General features: G+C 43.3%; 3 protein-coding genes across 3 annotated transcripts; 1 reads left to right on the top strand and 2 right to left on the bottom strand.

The window, feature by feature from the left end:
* Nucleotides 1-169: 169 nt before the first annotated feature.
* LOC107281119 (uncharacterized) lies at nucleotides 170-1,681 on the bottom strand. The gene is made up of 3 exons (XM_026025648.2): nucleotides 1,018-1,681; nucleotides 784-945; nucleotides 170-680 (listed from the first exon to the last, which is right to left on the bottom strand). The coding sequence occupies exons 1-3, from the start codon at nucleotides 1,257-1,259 to the stop codon at nucleotides 569-571; spliced, it is 516 nt and encodes a 171-aa protein (XP_025881433.1). The 5' UTR covers nucleotides 1,260-1,681; the 3' UTR covers nucleotides 170-568.
* Nucleotides 1,682-3,138: 1,457 nt separating this feature from the next.
* On the top strand, nucleotides 3,139-10,349 carry LOC4324876 (dolichyl-diphosphooligosaccharide--protein glycosyltransferase subunit 2-like). Its single transcript, NM_001428166.1, has 19 exons — nucleotides 3,139-3,490; nucleotides 3,645-3,840; nucleotides 3,931-4,020; nucleotides 4,138-4,194; nucleotides 4,308-4,377; nucleotides 4,664-4,728; nucleotides 5,325-5,379; nucleotides 5,621-5,748; nucleotides 5,836-5,951; nucleotides 6,122-6,191; nucleotides 6,640-6,741; nucleotides 6,838-6,927; nucleotides 7,001-7,149; nucleotides 7,537-7,648; nucleotides 7,731-7,817; nucleotides 9,249-9,329; nucleotides 9,398-9,622; nucleotides 9,732-9,854; nucleotides 9,938-10,349. Exons 1-19 carry the CDS (start codon nucleotides 3,327-3,329, stop codon nucleotides 10,052-10,054), a joined length of 2,097 nt encoding a protein of 698 aa, NP_001415095.1. The 5' UTR covers nucleotides 3,139-3,326; the 3' UTR covers nucleotides 10,055-10,349.
* A 271-nt stretch (nucleotides 10,350-10,620) lies between these two features.
* LOC4324312 (ABC transporter B family member 26, chloroplastic) lies at nucleotides 10,621-15,787 on the bottom strand. The gene is made up of 18 exons (XM_015758160.3): nucleotides 15,166-15,787; nucleotides 14,953-15,077; nucleotides 14,344-14,386; nucleotides 14,193-14,237; nucleotides 13,944-14,066; nucleotides 13,756-13,859; nucleotides 13,525-13,579; nucleotides 13,326-13,396; nucleotides 13,129-13,231; nucleotides 12,772-12,982; nucleotides 12,570-12,643; nucleotides 12,260-12,316; nucleotides 12,038-12,112; nucleotides 11,855-11,929; nucleotides 11,496-11,777; nucleotides 11,332-11,396; nucleotides 11,197-11,257; nucleotides 10,621-11,079 (listed from the first exon to the last, which is right to left on the bottom strand). The coding sequence occupies exons 1-18, from the start codon at nucleotides 15,577-15,579 to the stop codon at nucleotides 10,996-10,998; spliced, it is 2,067 nt and encodes a 688-aa protein (XP_015613646.1). The 5' UTR covers nucleotides 15,580-15,787; the 3' UTR covers nucleotides 10,621-10,995.
* Between the last annotated feature and the right edge of the window lie 1,668 nt (nucleotides 15,788-17,455).

The following is a 17,455-nucleotide window of genomic DNA, read 5'->3' on the forward strand; positions in this document are numbered from 1 at the left end:
CGTGGCCCTAAACCACAAAACCAAATATCTTAACCCCCAAACTCTTAAAACCGATTCAATTTGACTCCCTGGGCGGTTTTGGAGAGCGGTTTCGCTGACGTGGCGCCTACGTGGCGATATTGACCGAGTCTTCGTTGTACGTGGCTTTGACGTGGCACTTACGTGGCAGTTGAATTAAAAAATATGAGTGGGACCCATTAGTCATTCACACAAAAAGAATGTGGGCCCACTGACATGTGGGGCCCACATGTCAGTCCTCCTTCCTCCTCCCTCTCTCCCTTCTCTCTCTCCCCCCTTCTTCCCCTTCGGCCAACGGGCGGGAGGGCAGCGAGAGCGAGCGGCGGCGGGCGGCGAGGCCGGAGCTGCGGCGGCAGGCGAGGGCTCCAAGGTAGAGAGAGAAAATCCAAGGGGAGCTCGAGCAATCCGCCATCCGTGTCGTCGGCGGCGAGGTCGTCGTCTCCGGCAAGGGGGGAGCCAGGTCGAGGCGAGGCGGGGGAGCCCGGAATCCGCAGATGCATGAGGTACAAAGCTTATAAGGCATTACTAATCGTACAAACGGCGGTGCCGGCTACTTCTTTGCACCGCCGGCCTTACTCCTGTTGTCCGTGGAGGTACCGCCGCCGCCGCCCGCGGCCTGCGCCGCCTTCTTGGCGGCCTTCTCCTCAAGTGCCTTCTTATCCCTGCGTCAAATCCAAACTCGAAGATCTAAGAACCCGCAGATTGGAACCCCGCGTCAGGCCGGGGACAAGGGAGATCGAATCGGGAGACACCGAGCAAACAGACCTCTCGCGGCGCTGCTCCGAGGTGAGCCCGTCCTGGGGGTCCTTGGCGTTGGGCTTCCGCGCCTGCGCGCGCTCGCGGTCGCGGTTCCTCTGGTTGCCGCGTGCACACCACGCCGCCGGCGAGAAGTCAAGGAAGAAACAGAGGGAGAAGAACGGATCGCCACTAGCAAGAACAAAAACGAGATCACGACAAGCAAACAACACGAATTCGAGAGGTAGAGCAAAGGATACGAACAAACGAGATCGCGACAAGGAAACAACTCTGGAGCTGCGCTGGTGTTCGATCCGCGTCGCCTCGCCTAGCCTTCGTCGCCGTCGAGGGCGCCGGAGATGGCCAATCACCGCCTGCCCTCGCCCGCCGCCGCAGCTCCGGCCTCGCCGCCCGCCGCCGCTCGCTCTCGCTGCCCTCCTGCCCGGCCGAAGGGGAGAGAGAGAAGGGAGAGAAGGAGGAGGTAGAAGGAAGGAGGGGCCCCACATGTCAGTGGGCCCACATTTTTTTTGAATGACTAATGGGTCCTACTCATATTTTTTAATTCGACTGCCACGTAAGTGCCACGTCAACGCCACGTACTAACGAAGACTCGGTCAATATCGCCACGTAGGCGCCACGTCAGTGTGAAACTGCCCTCTAAAACCACCGAGAGAGTCAAATTGCACCGGTTTCAAGAGTTTGGGGTCAAGATATCCGGTTTTGTGGTTTAGGGTCACGGATTAAATTTCGATCACTTTTGAGGGTTACGAAGTGAACTTATTCCTTTCACTGTACGCGGCCATTGCTTGGGCTCTGGATGGCCTGGTAGTCCTCGAGCTACAAATACTCGGCATAGTGGCCCAGGAGAATAGTAGACAAGTTTGAGGTCTCATCGGAGGCATTTCACAAGAATCTCGAAGGAAATATATAGTTTTTCTTTGTATAAGATTTCTGCGTTTCAAATGATAAAAAGCTTTCGGATGACCTTGAAATTTTTTAATAGGTTGTTTTATGTTTACCGCAATTGAAAATAGGGGACAATAAAGGCTAAGAGAATTGAACTTTCACGCTGGCTTTGGTCCAACGTGAGACATATGCGCTAAACTCGAGTCTCGAACATCACGCACACGAAAGATGGGATTGGCAGCGCTAGTGAAGTTAGCAGAGGAGGCTGTAGCCAACATACATTTTGGATGAGTAAATGGCTTCATATCTGCATGCTAAGTTGTTGCCCCAACCTCCAATAACCGTTGGCATGTTACTAGGAGATATGTGATGGTATTTTTATTTGAATTGAAGCAGCGGGTGCTAGGAACAAAGATGTCTAGTATATAGCACAGATGCATAAAGTACACATCCTCACTTCCTTTGTGGGTGTCTGACCTTTAGTTTCATGATGCAGCTCGCTAGCAGAAGAAACCAGTGTCGTTTGGATGTGTCCGAATGCCGAGAAGTGGATGGCACCCTGCACGGTGGCACCACATCGGTGAGGGGTTAAATACCAGTCTACAACTCACGCCAAAGGCACCATCTGTTTCGGCATTGTCAACGTGAACCTTAAATGCACTCTACGAGATCATGTTCACTCTTTTGCTCCGAGCATGATTTTGAGCTAGGCTGGTAGCCAAAAGCCCATATCGCTATACCCTGGTCCAAGCTGCAAACAAGTGTAATCTTATATGCTGTTAAGTGAAAAACCTAGTAGAAACATGGTCCATCACGTAACATGAGTAATAAAAACTAGCTATAGTGTAATTCGCTCGTATAAATAAAATGAAAGATCAGGAAAAACAAATTGAAAATCATGCAAATGGCAGAGACTAACGGACCCTTCGTTTCGTTTATTCGCGGAATAAGCCAAACGATATATTTACAAACGAATAGTAATTTGTGAATAAAAATTTTATATACGTGTTCTTAGTGATATAAAAGTAAATACTAAAAAGTAAACTTTAATAAAATAACCTCAAAATTTAATATTGAAAATTCAAATTTTGACTAATAAATATAAGCATAAGTGAAAAGATTGGCCCAAACAGGAGAGCAAGTTTAATAGTATAGCTAACTGTTGGCTCCAAATCATCTATAGCTAATATAATAGCCCATTTATATAATAGTTAACTATAAAAATATACTACATCATTAATACTAGCCCATTTATATAATAGTTAACTATAAAAATATACTACATCATTAATACCCGGTCCCACCTCTCATACACACGTAACGTCTTGGAATCCGTGTTGTAGCCGGCTACAAATCTGTAGTCCGCTTTCTTCTCTCTCTTCTCTCTTCTTCTCGATATATGATTATAGCTGGTTTATAACTCTATTGTACCTGCTCTCAAAGCTAAACCAGAGCACCAATCTCAAAGCATTCTCCTCCTCCCCGGAGGCCGGAGTCCAGACGTCGAGGCGGCTGCTGACCGGGGGGCGAGCGAAAATATTTCTAGTCGTCTCCCTCCCTCAACCTCTCATCAGATCTGGCCACTCCCACGCACCCAGTCTCCTAAACCCTACACACCCTCCCCCCCTCTCCTCTCGCCGGCCGCGCCACCCGCCGCCGCCGCGGCCATGGCCGCCGCCGGGGGTCTCCCAGCCTCGGCCACCCTCCTCCTCCTCGTCATCGCCGCCGTGGCCGTCGCTCCCCTCGCCTCCGCCGTCCGCCCGGTTTCCGACGCCCACAGATCCGCTGCCGCCGAGCTCTTCGCCGCTTCCCCCGACGGATCCTTCGGCGAGTAAGTCGACAGTGTCCCGATCTCGAGTGCTTGTCCCACGCCGGGCGCAGTTGCGCGCGCGCCACCGAGCTCAGCTCCAGATCGATCCGAGGCGGGGCTCCCTGCTTGAGAATTATGGATGCTTACTTGCGTTTTGGTCTGTTCATTCGCGCAGTTTGGAGACGACGTATGAGGCGGTCAGGACGTTCCAGATACTCGGGGTGGAGAAGGACAAGGGCTTGATTGGTAAGGCGTGCAAGTTCGCCGCCGAGAAGCTGGCCTCCTCGTCATCGTCGCCCGCGAAGGATCTGTTCCACGCGGCCCGGATCAGCGGCGTCCTCAAGTGCAGTGTTGATTCCGGAGTTTACGATGTGGGTCTTAGCTTAGCTTAACAGATCTTGTTGATGCCAATGGGGTTTTCTTGTTTGATGGCATGGTGACACTTGTGTTATTGGTGTTAGGATGTCGCTACGAGGCTTAAGGCTGTGATCAAGGACACTAACTCGCTGCTGGAACTCTACTATTCTGTGGGAGGGTTGCTCAGCATCAAGGTTACTCCGCTGAATTCACTACTAGTTTATACTTGTTTGTTTGATTTGCTCATCTCCACTTGTTGATAGTTGGTTGATCTTTTCTGTCCATTAATGAATTTGCATTGTTTGCTTCAGGAACAAGGCCACAATGTTGTTTTACCTGATGCAGATAACACATTTCACGCAATTAAGGTGACAACAGTTCATTATAGCTTTGCGTTTTTTTCTCTTGTTTACATTCTGCAATTTACATCAGAATTTTATTTTAAAATTAGAGTTGCTGAGATGTGTCTTTGTTCGTTTAGGCACTTAGCCAAAGTGACGGAAGATGGCGTTATGACACTAACAGCGCTGAATCGAGCACGTTTGCTGCTGGTAACAGTTATTATTAAATTGTAACACTTAAAATATTTCTGGCACCTGTAAACATAAATTTAATGTTGATCTGACCTTGTATTAGAGGGTGTGCTTATTGCTGTTCACTGTTTAATTTCTTGAGACTCATTTAAGTTATTATAGGGTTGAATAGTGGATTAGTAATCAGTGCCTCTATCTCTGTGAAGCTTTCTATACCACCATTCACCACTTAATGGGAAGATCTTTACTGCAATTGGGTTGCATATTTTTTGTTACTGATATTTAACATAATGTATTTCTACAGGTATCGCACTAGAAGCATTGTCTGCAGTTATTTCACTGGCAGATTCGGAAGTTGACTCATCCATGGTGTGTGCATCCTCTCTACTTGAGTATCTAGTATATATACTTGATTTGCAATAGCTATATGATTTTTCTTCCTTTGACCTAAATAATAAAGTACCAGTAATTTCATATGGTGTAAATTATGTTATAAAACCATGAATAGGGAAGTGGCTTTGAATGGATGGAGAACATATATAGCACTCATCTTATAGATTATATTACCTCTGTAACTGATAAAGAAGTATCGATGACCATAGATAGCTAAATATCATAATACAAGTTCATTAAAGTTTGAAGTGCTTAATTTCACAAGAAAACAACAATCTGGTAATGTTGTATCTCCCCAACTATCCTCCTTTAGGTGCGACAATCTTTCATCTGAAACCTTGAACATATATCAACCTTGTCTGTGATTTTAAAAGAGATTCAACCATGCCACTATGGCATTCTATGTACCATGACTTTCATAGTTTATTTTAGTGATTATGTGTTATCTTTTGTGTAGCACTGCTTCATACAATTTGTTGGTGCTCTTCATTCGTATGTGTCATTGCCTGTTAGCATGGTGTTGCAAATTTGTACTGATTCCTGTTTCTTCTATTAAAATATCATGACAACAGATAGCTGTGGTGAAAAATGACATTGTGAAGCTATTTGACACGATCAAGAGCTATGGTATGTTCTATAACCTTTTGTTTGTGCTGCAAAGTTACCCTGATGGTATCAGCTTCCAAATTACAAAACCTATGAGATTTAGATAAGTGACAGTAGCCAGTACAATTTATTTTTCATATTTTGATTTTATGCGTAGTAAGTGAGGAAATTTACCTTGCCTACTTTGAAAGATTAGTAGGAATCATCCCACCTACAAATACAAAATATAATGAATGAATACTTTCTAATGGTATATTTGCAGATGATGGGACATTTTACTTTGACGAGAAGCATGTTGATGCTGCCGAATACAAGGGCCCTATAACAACATCTGCTTCAGTAGTAAGGGGTGTCACCTCTTTTGCAGCTGTTGCTTCTGGGAAATTGAATGTGAGCTTTCTTGCATCAATCTTGTAATAATCATTCAATAAATTTATGTGTAAAAGCTTTTGTTAAGTAGCTGCACTTAATCTACAGATCCCTGGTGAGAAAATACTGGGTTTGGCGAAGTTTTTTCTTGGTATAGGGCTACCAGGTAGCGCAAAGGATTGCTTTAACCAGATTGAGTCATTATCATTCTTGGAAAACAATAGGCAAGTCATTATTTATTTGTTTTCTTCAATTGGCATGCATCTTTTATTCTTTTTTGTAATATATTGAGTGACACCTCTTTCTGCCCTTTTCTTAATATATTTTCAAAAATGTAAATGTTTCTTAGTGCACTGTTAGCCTTTTGTGCTTATTTCTTATCTACAATTTGCAGGGTATTTGTTCCTCTGGTCCTTTCACTTCCTTCCAAAGTATTTTCGCTGACCTCCAAAGACCAGCTTAAGGTGATTAGTACTTGCTAATATATTGGATTTTGCCAGATGTATAAAATTTTTACTAGGATTGAGTGTGAATCTCTGTATGAATGAGCATTCGATTGATATGTGCTGTGATGAATTGACATTTATATGAACACTGCAAAAGTGACTGTTATGATGGGAGAAATCCCATATTATTCAACTTGCAAGCACTGCATTTAATTGTAAAATTTTAATTCCTAACTCATATCATATTTTAAGTTTGAACCAGCAAAGCTGTTATAGTAACTCACATGCCATTTTCAGTTGTCCTTCTAGATTATATTCTACACCTAGATTTTTCTTATTACTCGATTATGTCTACAGTTAGTATAAAGTATACCTTATCTACAATAGTTTCTCATCGATTTCCTTTTTTTGTAATGTTTTAGTCCATATAAGTTAACTCCAGTTTGTAAATACTTGGCATTTTCAGGTTGAAGTCACCACAGTATTTGGATCTGCTGCACCTCCTCTCAGAGTGAATCTTGTACAAGTGCTGGGCTCTGACTCTAAGGTCATCACTACTGAAACCAAGGTAGAATCAAGATTAGTGGCTACCTCTTGGAACTTCCTCTATGCCTGTCTTTTTCCCAGCTGCCATCCTCTAAAACCCTTTTACTTCTGATATCAGGAACTTCAGTTTGACCTTGATAACAATGTTCATTACCTGGATATTGCTCCATTGAAAATAGATGTTGGGAAGTACTCGCTTGTTTTTGAGGTATGTGTAAAGTGTATTAGTTTGTTTGTGTTATGATAATAGTAATTGACAAGCCTTTTTTTTTTCTCGCCAGATTTCTCTTCAGGAACAAGAACATGAAACTATTTATGCTACTGGAGGGACAAATACTGAGGCGATCTTTGTCACAGGATTGATCAAAGTTGATAAGGCAGAAATCGGAATTTCTGATAATGATGCTGGGACTGTGGAGTCTGTTCAAAAGTAAATTGTTTAACGATGTGATTCCCTTCCATTTTTTTTTAAAAAAAAAGAAAGAGAGAAAAAAAGTTAGAGCTACATTAAAAAAAGACAAGCTGCCAACCTTGTACTGAAGAAATTTCATCTGCTTTCTTAAGTATATAGCCACTGAAAGAGTTCCATTCTCATCTGGAATAGCAGACAAGTGCTACAAAATTACTTAGTTTTTATTTTTCATTTCCCTGATATATGTCTGGAGATTTTCCTGCTATTTTTAACTTGTTTACTTTTGTTGTTTTGTGATTGTGAATCTATTTAATATTCTGATTTAGTTAATATAAAATTGCATGAAAATTGTGAAGCGGGAAAGCCTGCTTTATATGTCTCATATTTCAAGCTTCTTCATTTCAGGATAGATCTGCAGAAAGATACTAGTGTTTCTCTTTCTGCAAACCATCTGCAGAAGTTGCGGTTATCTTTTCAACTGAGTACACCACTCGGGAAGACATTTAAACCTCACCAGGTTGCTCTAGAATTTAACCCTTTTTTTCCCAGTGGAACACTATGGTTCTTTCCCTGACTTCATTGAGCAAATCAATTTTCAGGTGTTCCTCAAGTTAAAGCATGATGAAAGCAAGGTTGAGCATTTATTTGTTGTACCAGGCTCTGCAAGGCAGTTTAAAATTGTTCTAGTTGAGTACCCCATCCCCCAGTTAGTTACACTCATCTTTTTCAGCTTGTTCTATGTTTTCGAGTGCTACGTCATCATCAGTTTCCTGTCCATGCATTACATTATCCAGAGACTAGTTATATACAGAGCAGTTTCTCAATGTGGAAAGGAATAGCTAGGCTATGTAGCTTGGTTTGCTTTAGAACACATGGCCACCAGCACCATTTGAATTTGATGTCAGCCATATTTATATGAACACTGTTGGTGAAAGTTGAGATTTGAAGAAAAAGACTACCATGTGCATAGCATATACATTGAAATAAGGCAAAATTTGCTATAGGACACCCGAAAATCGTGTAATTGGCTGTGAGACACCGCAAAATCTTGGCTTTGCCCACGGACACTACGAAATTTGTGAAATTGGCTGTGAGACACCGAAGGCAATATTTTATAATTTTTGAGGCAAAAGAGGTCAGATAATTTTTTAAAAGACCAATCTACCCCTGCGCCCAGCTGTCCATCTCCCTCCCCAACCCGATTTCCCAGTCCTGAACCCTAACCCTAGGCGACGGCGGTGCCGGCGGCGGTGGCGGCACCGCCGCCGGCACCGGCGGAGGCAGTTTCGGCGCCAGCGACGGTGTTGAGGACGGCGACGACGGCGGCCGCTGAAGCTGTGATGATGACGCAGTAAATCGATCCCTGTGGCAAACCCGACGAGTCCTGACGGCAAGTGCGCGGTCTGGCGGTTTCAAGCCGATAGCGGCGGACGGCGGATCTCAGTTGCCAAATGAAGGGCACGTTCTCTGCACAGTCGTCAGTTAATCAACTAATTAAGTTGTCCTTTGGTGACAAATATTTCCTGGTGCCATAGACCAATTAGCATCTGAGTGGATTATAACAGTAGGTGCATCGTCACCGTGCAGGATCAAGGAGGAAGAAGCAGCCAAAGGCAGTAATGGAGCGCAGGCGGAGAAGACGAGCGAGAGATTTTCTCTGTATGGAACGCGCTAGGCACGGCCCTATTCGCGTCTGTGCGCGGCGAGGCGCGGTGCGCACATGCCATGCCGGCATGCCAATTGCGCAGGGGTAGATTGGTCTTTTAGAAAATTATCTGACCTCTTTTATCTCGGAAATTATAAAATATTGCCTCCAGTGTCTCACAGCCAATTTCACAACTTTCATAGTGTCCGTGGGCAAAGCCCAGATTTTGCGGTGTCTCACAGCCAATTACACGATTTTCGAGTGTCCTGTAGCAAATTTTGCCTTGAAATAAACAACTGATTTATTTATATATGTTTCAACATAATATAGCGGGGATGGATCTTCCTGTATTTTTCTTGGATTCAGCCTGTATTTGCTACTATACAAAGACATTCTCATGTTACCACAGATTATAATATCATGGGATTTGTCAGTAACAAGTGTTCCTACGTGTCTGTTCAATTTGTCATAGGACTTTCTTGGTTTGGTGGAGAAATTCTACTACCTTTCTGGAAGATATGACCTGGAGCTTGCAGTTGGTGATGCTGCAATGGTATGTAACCATGTTACTGGACTCTCATTCCCGTTTTGTTGCCCTTGCTGATTTCTTTTTGTTCTCAGGAGAATTCATTTCTACGAGCCCTTGGCCATATTGAATTGGACCTGCCTGAGGCCCCAGAAAAAGCCCCAAAGCCTCCGGCCCAGGCTGTTGATCCATTCTCAAAATTTGGTCCGAAGAAGGAAATATCGCACATATTCCGTTCACCAGAGAAGAGGCCACCCAAGGAACTCTCATTTGCGTTTACGGGCCTCACGCTTCTGCCTATTGTTGGGTTCTTGATTGGGGTGGGTCAACAACTCCTATGTGTGTTTCTTCATTTCTCCTTTGCAGTTTTTTTTGTTTAGTCTAACGTGTCACTCTTATGTTGTCTATGCTTGTGGCATTCGTTTGCAGCTTATGCGTCTCGGGGTAAACTTGAAGAACTTCCCGTCCTTGCCAGCACCCGCAGCATTTGCCTCACTTTTCCATGCTGGAATTGGAGCAGTGCTGCTGCTCTACGTTCTCTTCTGGATTAAGGTTAGTACCGTTCATTGTTGGTAAAGCATAATTGCATTAACAAAGGTTTCTGCTGGCGCTGACATTCATTCTTGTTGTAATAGCTGGATCTTTTCACAACCCTGAAGTACCTCAGCTTCCTTGGTGTCTTCCTTGTGTTTGTGGGCCATAGGGCTCTATCTTACCTTTCCTCCACGTCAGCGAAACAGAAGACTGCTTGAGAGGACGATCCAAAGAGGAGTATTCCGAATCACAAAATTTTCAAGCGTCACAAGTTGCTTAGGTTCCTTATTTTAGCACCTTCGCTTTGATATTCTGACCATTTTTCTTGAGCAACTTCGAGTTACGAGGGACGAGTCGATTTCAGTTTTGTGGGGGTTAAGAATACTGGAGCTAGAATGTAGGACCTCACCTTCTTGTATGATGATGCCCTGATGTGTTCTCAATAGACGTATGTTTGATGATAGAATTAATAATATCTTATTCTGCAAATGCATAGTATGCCTTTTGCAAAAATTGAGTTCCATATGCAGAATATGAACACTCTTAATCCCGAGGCCCATATGATATCACGAACGGTGACTTCAGAATTTAGATATGATTAAACTTTGCACGGGGGCATTCGCGTGCTCCATTTCATCAGACCATATGGTTCTGGAAACACACCTTCGCTGCAACCTGCAACTTCGAAAAATAATGTCTGTTTATCGTGACACGGTCACACAGGTATACAAATTGTAAGTATACAATTTGAGAAATAAGTATACAGTGTAATGCTCTATGCAAATTGTCAAAACTGGAGTAAACTTTCCCTGCAGAGTATATAAGTTATGATTTCCGATGGTCTTGACTCTGATCAGAATGCCTATACATTTGTATTACAGGTTGCGCCTGATGACATGTATAACTATTTGACTTCTGTAAAGAATCATTTGCAGTTACAGGTTCCCGGATCCTCCATACTACCGACCCGTTTTATGGTGGGAAACAACTTCTTAGTTTGATTAGTTATCATCATTTGTAAACTATCCAGTTTCACCTGTTTGGCCACCACGGTCAGGGTCACTCGTAAAGAATACACCAATTACTAAGAACTCTCCTTGCCTGCCGTTCCACTTGAAAAAAAATGGTGTGGAGTAGACCAATCTCTGTGAATTCAGGACTAATCGAGGGCGTCGTTTTGTCGCCTAGCTAATCTGGAATACAAACCATCGTGCTTATTAATAAGCTCGCTGTGGTTTCCATCCTGCATACCACACAAAAGAACTTTAAGAAATCTGAATGACATCATATCATGTGTATAGTAGGATCAGATTAGTTCTGGTTTGCGTTTTCAGTGAAGCAACAGCGGCCGAAAACATACCTCCACAATATTACCATTTTCCATCACGATAATTCTATCAGCCGCTTGAATTGTAGATAGTCTACAAGAGAAATGATTGTGTCAACTAAAATCTTAAAATTCAAAATAAACAACTGCAGTATGAGCATACATTACCTGTGAGCTATGATGATCACGGTTCTTCTAGCCTTAGGATCAGTACTAAACTTTGTGATTACATTCTAGCAAAGCAGGAGGGAGCGAATCAGCAAGCCGCCCATAGGCACATTGTATTTATATCTAGGTACATAATTGGTCAAATATCTTGATGAAGAGGTTACCTTCACATAATGTTCACTCTCAGCATCAAGTGCACTAGTGGCTTCATCTAATACCAAGATGGATGGGTCCCTAAGAAGGGCCCTCGCAATAGCAACGCGTTGCTTTTGGCCTCCACTAAGAAGAGCATCATCGACAATGGTGTTATAACCATCAGGGAGAGACATTATGAAATCGTGAGCATATGCCTGCTTTGCAGCCCACTCCACTTCTTCATTGCTAACTTCTCTTGGACAACCATACCTAATATTAGAACTAATATCCATTCGGAATAGCCTAGGTTCCTGCACACACCAATATATGTGGCTATTTAATACAACAAAAGTTCTAGTGGTAGCAGAGCCTTGAGTTAGATCTGAACCTGTCCAACAAAACCAATCCTTTCCCTGAACCATCTGATGTCAAGCTCACTGAGTGGGACACCATCTACTAATATCTGCATTGATCACAAAACATAACTTCAGACCAGCCAACTGGTTTGCTTTGAAGCGACTGCATGCGGTCATGTGGCACAGACAATAGTTTGACGCAGAAATTATCTTACTTGCCCATCTGTAGGTTCATATAGCCGAAGTAGTAGGTTAACTACAGTACTCTTTCCACTTCCACTAAGACCAACCTTTAAAAGTTTCATATAAATGCAGCCAGTTTGTTAGTCAGAAATGAGAATTCAGAAGTATGAAATAATTAAATCAACTGTGTTCTTCTACACAACACACACACATAGGGAGAGAACTAGAAAGCAACTGTGTTCTCTATCTCTTACAATTGCAACTACTTCATTTGGATGAAGTGTTAGATTCAATCCACCCAGAATTGGTACCTGTTAAAAAAAAGGAGATCAATAATATAAGGACACAAGGTAACAGAAGATTCCTCTTATTTACATAACAAATATGATAATTATGAAATTGTTCTGCTTTAGGGTTCACTCTACTGGTTTTCAGTCAAAAGTCAAATGAATATTATGGTTAGATCAGCTGGATCATAAACAGGTATTCTTTTTTTCCCTTTTTGGTGGGTGACAACAGGCACTCCTCAACAGAGAAGTATCCATAAAAGCACTGTAATCATACCGTAGGTCTTGATGGATATGAAAATGATACATCGGCATACTGAATCCGGCCTTCCAACTTCTGTAACCTGTGGCCTGCAATGGTGACGTACTTTAGATCACTAAACAATTTTACAACCACAAGTAAAAAAAAATCAACTAGCCATTCTAAATCAGACATCAGGTTACAACAGTATCTTGTAACATGCAATTTATTTTCTTGCCTTCAGAACTAAGCTGTCTGCTAGGAAGTAGATCCATCAAACGGAAGACCTTTTCACTTGCTCCAACAGACTGCATCAGAGAGGACCAGTTGTCTCCAATCCACCATGTTGACAAAATTAGCCACTCAGCATAGAGTATGAATTTTGTCAGTTGCTCAGCAGTTAGCTTCCCAGCCATGATGGATATCCCTCCAATCAACACTGCAATGACCTACACAAAGCTTATTTGCAAGAATACATCATCAACGGTACAACAAATTCATATCAGAACCAGGCATTTTATATTTTACAAAATTGCTAATTTAAATATGTTCTGATTGGAGTATCATTATGAATTGAACAGAAACATCAAACTACCTGAGTAGAATGGTATAGATAGTTCAAACTCAAGCTCCAGCCTCCATAAGCCATTGTTTGCCGAAAGCTTACATCATATAGCTTATCTAGCCACTTTGCATATCTATCAGAGTACAAGGCATCGTGAGATTTTGTTTTTGTGTGTATGTATGAGCGTGTTTGAGATAGAGAGAGAGAGAGAGGGAGGTAGAGATTGCCTTTTAAACTCCTGCTTTTCTGTTCCATAAACCCGTACTGTCCGAACCAAACTTATCACCTCTTGAGCAACCTGATTTAGTTTAATGTGAAAACTGAGATGAAAACTTTGCCTTATGAAATGCTACCTTCATCCAAAAATATAAGGGATTTTTCCCATGGGACAGAGGAAGTAGCTTATTGTAAAGAGTACAAACTTACATTGTTGGCACTTGCAGTGAACTCCTGTGCAAATTTGGCTGCTCTTTTCTGATACCTATTAATCACAGTATCATAATGATTTCTCTCGCATGGATCACAGGTGTTAAGCAACAAAATAAAAACGTGGTGGTGCTTCCTTGAACTTTCACTACTCAGGTAATGTAATATGAAAGACAGCTAACACAGAAAAGGGAGAGACAATATACAAGGTAAATAAGAGTAGGTTTTTACCGTCCATGAACTAGCATAATGGTCGACAATGTCGCACAAATCAACATAGTGCACATTCCAAGTGGCCAAGATAAGACTAGCAGATAAATTAGTGCGCCTACACCCTGAAATAAAGTGACAAAATGGTACGTGAGTTTTTGAAGCTACTGGTTACATTTTCATACAAGACTACTAAACAACCTTTTCACCTGAAGCAAATTGCGTGAGATAAGATTAAGATCATTGCCAATGACTCGTGACACTTGCTGGCAGTCAGAACCAAGCCTACTTGTCAAATCACCAACAGTTTCTTCATCAAAAAAAGCAATGTCCTAGCATAATTTAAAATACAGTTAAAAGCTTCATACTTGGGTCAACCAAAGTAAAACAACAGAAAACTTTATGTACATTAATGAAATTTCTTTCAGCAGTAATATTTTTTATTCCTTTTGTTTTACCTGAGAAAGAATAGAATCAAACAGCATTTCTCTCATTCGTTTGACCTACGGAAAATTTTCAGATGATGAAGGTTAGAGACTGGTCAAACAAAGGGGCAATCGTGAGGAATAAACTTGGAAAGTTACATTAAGAAATCTAACATGGTTTTACCAATATCATGTTTGCAACACCAAAACAGCAGCTTCGCACACCACTGCAAAATTGGATACCAGCTAGTAAGCAACCACAATTGATTTTTCACAAAAAAAAAAAAAAACATGCAGAAGACAAACAATTTTGGTTTCAATGCAGATTACGGAGTATCTTGCTAAATGCCTATAGTGCATTTGACAGGACACTGGTAAATGTAGAAATTTGTATTTATGCTACCCTATAGTGCCATGAGCTACCAAATCGATTCATCAGCATAATAGAAGATTTTCAATATTCAGACCCATTGAAGCTCAAAGCATTTCCATTCCTGCCCTAGATTTGGACTACCAACACATTATATGATATTACATTGTCAACCACACCATCCATGGAAGTGATCTTATGGACCTAAACGTCTAACGACCTTTTCAGTTTTCACCACAACAACAATGTGATCAGGTACAGTTGTATTGTGGACAGAAATACAGAATGCATGCTTGAAAATGCAGGATTACCAACTTCTTTGGTTTTTCCGATGAATGCAGCATCACCTACTTGTTGGCTTCTCTAATGATCGCGTTCACGACTTAAGCACAGTTTTAACAAAGCAAAGAAGCAATAACTGACCTAAACACTCCGGAAATCAAACACAGAACAACCAGAAGCTTAGCGTTCCGGTAGAACACAGCCCCTCCGTTCTGCGCCGAGAAGATGGACGCTGCGAGGAGATGGGGTATCGCGATCTCCGCGAGCTGCAACCACAACCACACGTCACCGCGTTTTAGACCCATCAACGAGAACTCTGCAGCAGCAGAGGTCAAACCCAGAAATCGCCATTACCGCAGCGCCGACGAGGGACGCGAATCCGACGAAGACAACCCATCGGTCGGAGGCGACGAGCGCCCACATCCGCCTGAGCGCGGAGGCGGCCGTGGCGCCGCTGGCCTCGGCGCGGCCGCCCCCGGCCTCCTCGCCGTCCTCGAGGCGCCACCAGCTTCCCCCGGGCAGCACGTTCCGCAGCCGCTCGATGAACTCCCCGGCGAGGGCGCGCCGCTGGGCCAGCCCGCCGAACTCTCCCCCGATCGCCGCCGCGGCGCGGATCCTCGTCGGCCTCGCCCGCCCCGGGGCCCTCCTCGTGGCCGACGCCGACCGCAGAAGCAGCGACGGCGCCCTGGGCCCCACCGCCGCCACGCCCACCGACAGCGCCGCCGAGCCGGTGGCCGCGGTGAGGAGCAGCGCCGCCGGAGTCGGCATTCTCCACTCTCGTCAAACCCCCTCTATCCCTCCCCTCCACCCCCACCGCCCGATTCAGATTCCGATTCCGCGTTCGCCGGTGAGAGAGTCCGCCGCCTCGGCGAGCACCGGCGAGGTTTAAATAGGCGTAGGCCGCTGCGTCCTCGCCGGAGTTGGTTGCTCTGCCGTGCGCGGCACCGGCGCCGTAACGTCTCTACCTTCTCCGGCTAAATTGTATTTTTTCCGCGGCTTTTTTAATCCTTTTTCTCTTCCACTTTTCGCGTGTGCTTCTTTTTTTTTTCTTTTTCCTAACGTGTTTTTTTTTTGCGATTTTTTCTACGAGAAGAAATGGATGGAATGAGGCGATGTGGTGTGGTGGTGGTATTTTGGGGGATTTAAAACAATTTTCTGGAGGAGAATAATCGTCGTTGGATTTTAGGATTGGACACGGAGAAGGATTGAAAGAACGGCTTCGTGCGTGGTCGTGGCATTGGAACATGAGGTCGGTGACACACTGACACGGGATGTTAGAGAACAGGTGGTGGTGCCGTGGTGGTAGGCCCTATATAGACTCCATCGTTTGTCATGGAGTTGAGGTAGTGTTTGTAAAGTGCTCCCGGTTTTAAGCTTTAAAGTAGTGCTACTGTTGTTGTAAAAGGTCAACTAACCACTTATAAACGTTGCAGTATGGGTTAGTATAAAATATTATCTCGATCACAAAATATGAAAATATAACCACATTTAAATAGATTGGATCTATCGTACTATGAATCTAGATAGGGGATTTGTATGATTCACCCGTTCAAAGGTTGCTATATTTTGAACGAACGAAGAAGTAATTTAACATAGAGCATGATGATATATGTCACACCACAAACATTTCAGTTCAAATTTTATCTTCACGAGGAAAAACAAGTTCTAAAGAAAAGCTGGAATTGAATGAGCATGGGGGCATGGTACGATGCATGGGATTCGATCTTCGTCAAGAGCATTTTCTTACAACATATTCCATTCGTTTCAATTTGATCGTCACCCATAATAGCCCTACTCCTATTGATCAGCCAATATATAAGCGTGGAACTCGAGCATAGTGGTTGAGGTTAGCTGTTGTAAGCTACGAGATTAGAGGTAGCTTGTATTGTGTTATCTCTGTTTCTTATTGGTGGTTCCCCACTCTTCTCTTGGGCCTTGTATTTCTACACTCAGGTGCCATCTTATCCAAGTAGAAGTGTAGAACTAGGATGCAAGGATGGATACGATCCGAGTGGTCTTGGTCGGGTCAAAGTACGATTGTATTTTTTTTCTTTATCGGGGACTCCTTTATTTTCTACTACGGACTCTAATATAACATACTTGTTTCCGTATATATAGGACTTGGAACATGGTGCTCCCACCGAGGTATGTACACGTATGTAGAATATCCTATATTTAAGAACAGTAAAAAATATTATGTTGACGGGTGATACCCGTAGACCGGATATAAAGGGTATTGGGGTACGTTGGTACAAGGATCTACGTAGTACGACATCAAGCAAACAAAAGACAAGAATTATACTGGTTCAAGAGACAAGAATTATCCAGTTGATGTGGGATTATATGGTAGAAAACACAGGTTACAAAGAGAACAAGGGAACTTGTCGGATCCGGCGAGATTGTAGTCGAGTTGATTCAACTAGCTCTCGGTGACTTGGCTCCTCGTAAGCTCCGGCTTCGTAGGCTGTGGAGATTGTGTTGGCTCTGAGATTCAATGCCTAAACCCTCCCCGGGGGGCCCCTTTTATATCGCAGATCTGGAGGTCTCCACATAGAACTCGGAGATATCAGACCCTATACGATACGCCAACGACCCAGTTCTGCCTAAGTAGGATTCTTCCCATCTGTAGATTCCGTAAAAGGTT

The sequence above is a fragment of the Oryza sativa genome, chromosome 1 (assembly GCF_034140825.1).
Source record: "Oryza sativa Japonica Group chromosome 1, ASM3414082v1".
NCBI classification, from domain to species: Eukaryota; Viridiplantae; Streptophyta; class Magnoliopsida; order Poales; family Poaceae; genus Oryza; species Oryza sativa.

Excerpts from the sequence above, each read along its gene's own strand:
- LOC107281119 (XM_026025648.2), bottom strand. The coding sequence starts at position 1,259 with ATGTGGGGCCCCTCCTTCCTTCTACCTCCTCCTTCTCTCCCTTCTCTC. Across the intron at positions 946-1,017 it reads TCCTTGTCGCGATCTCGTTT|TGGCGATCCGTTCTTCTCCC; the intron begins GTTCGTATCCTT and ends TGTTCTTGCTAG. Across the intron at positions 681-783 it reads TCGGAGCAGCGCCGCGAGAG|GGATAAGAAGGCACTTGAGG; the intron begins GTCTGTTTGCTC and ends GATTTGACGCAG.
- LOC4324876 (NM_001428166.1), top strand. The coding sequence starts at position 3,327 with ATGGCCGCCGCCGGGGGTCTCCCAGCCTCGGCCACCCTCCTCCTCCTC. Across the intron at positions 4,378-4,663 it reads ATCGAGCACGTTTGCTGCTG|GTATCGCACTAGAAGCATTG; the intron begins GTAACAGTTATT and ends GTATTTCTACAG. Across the intron at positions 5,380-5,620 it reads TGACACGATCAAGAGCTATG|ATGATGGGACATTTTACTTT; the intron begins GTATGTTCTATA and ends GTATATTTGCAG.
- LOC4324312 (XM_015758160.3), bottom strand. The coding sequence starts at position 15,579 with ATGCCGACTCCGGCGGCGCTGCTCCTCACCGCGGCCACCGGCTCGGCG. Across the intron at positions 15,078-15,165 it reads CGTCCCTCGTCGGCGCTGCG|CTCGCGGAGATCGCGATACC; the intron begins GTAATGGCGATT and ends TTGTGGTTGCAG. Across the intron at positions 14,387-14,952 it reads TTGATTTCCGGAGTGTTTAG|TGGTGTGCGAAGCTGCTGTT; the intron begins GTCAGTTATTGC and ends CCAATTTTGCAG.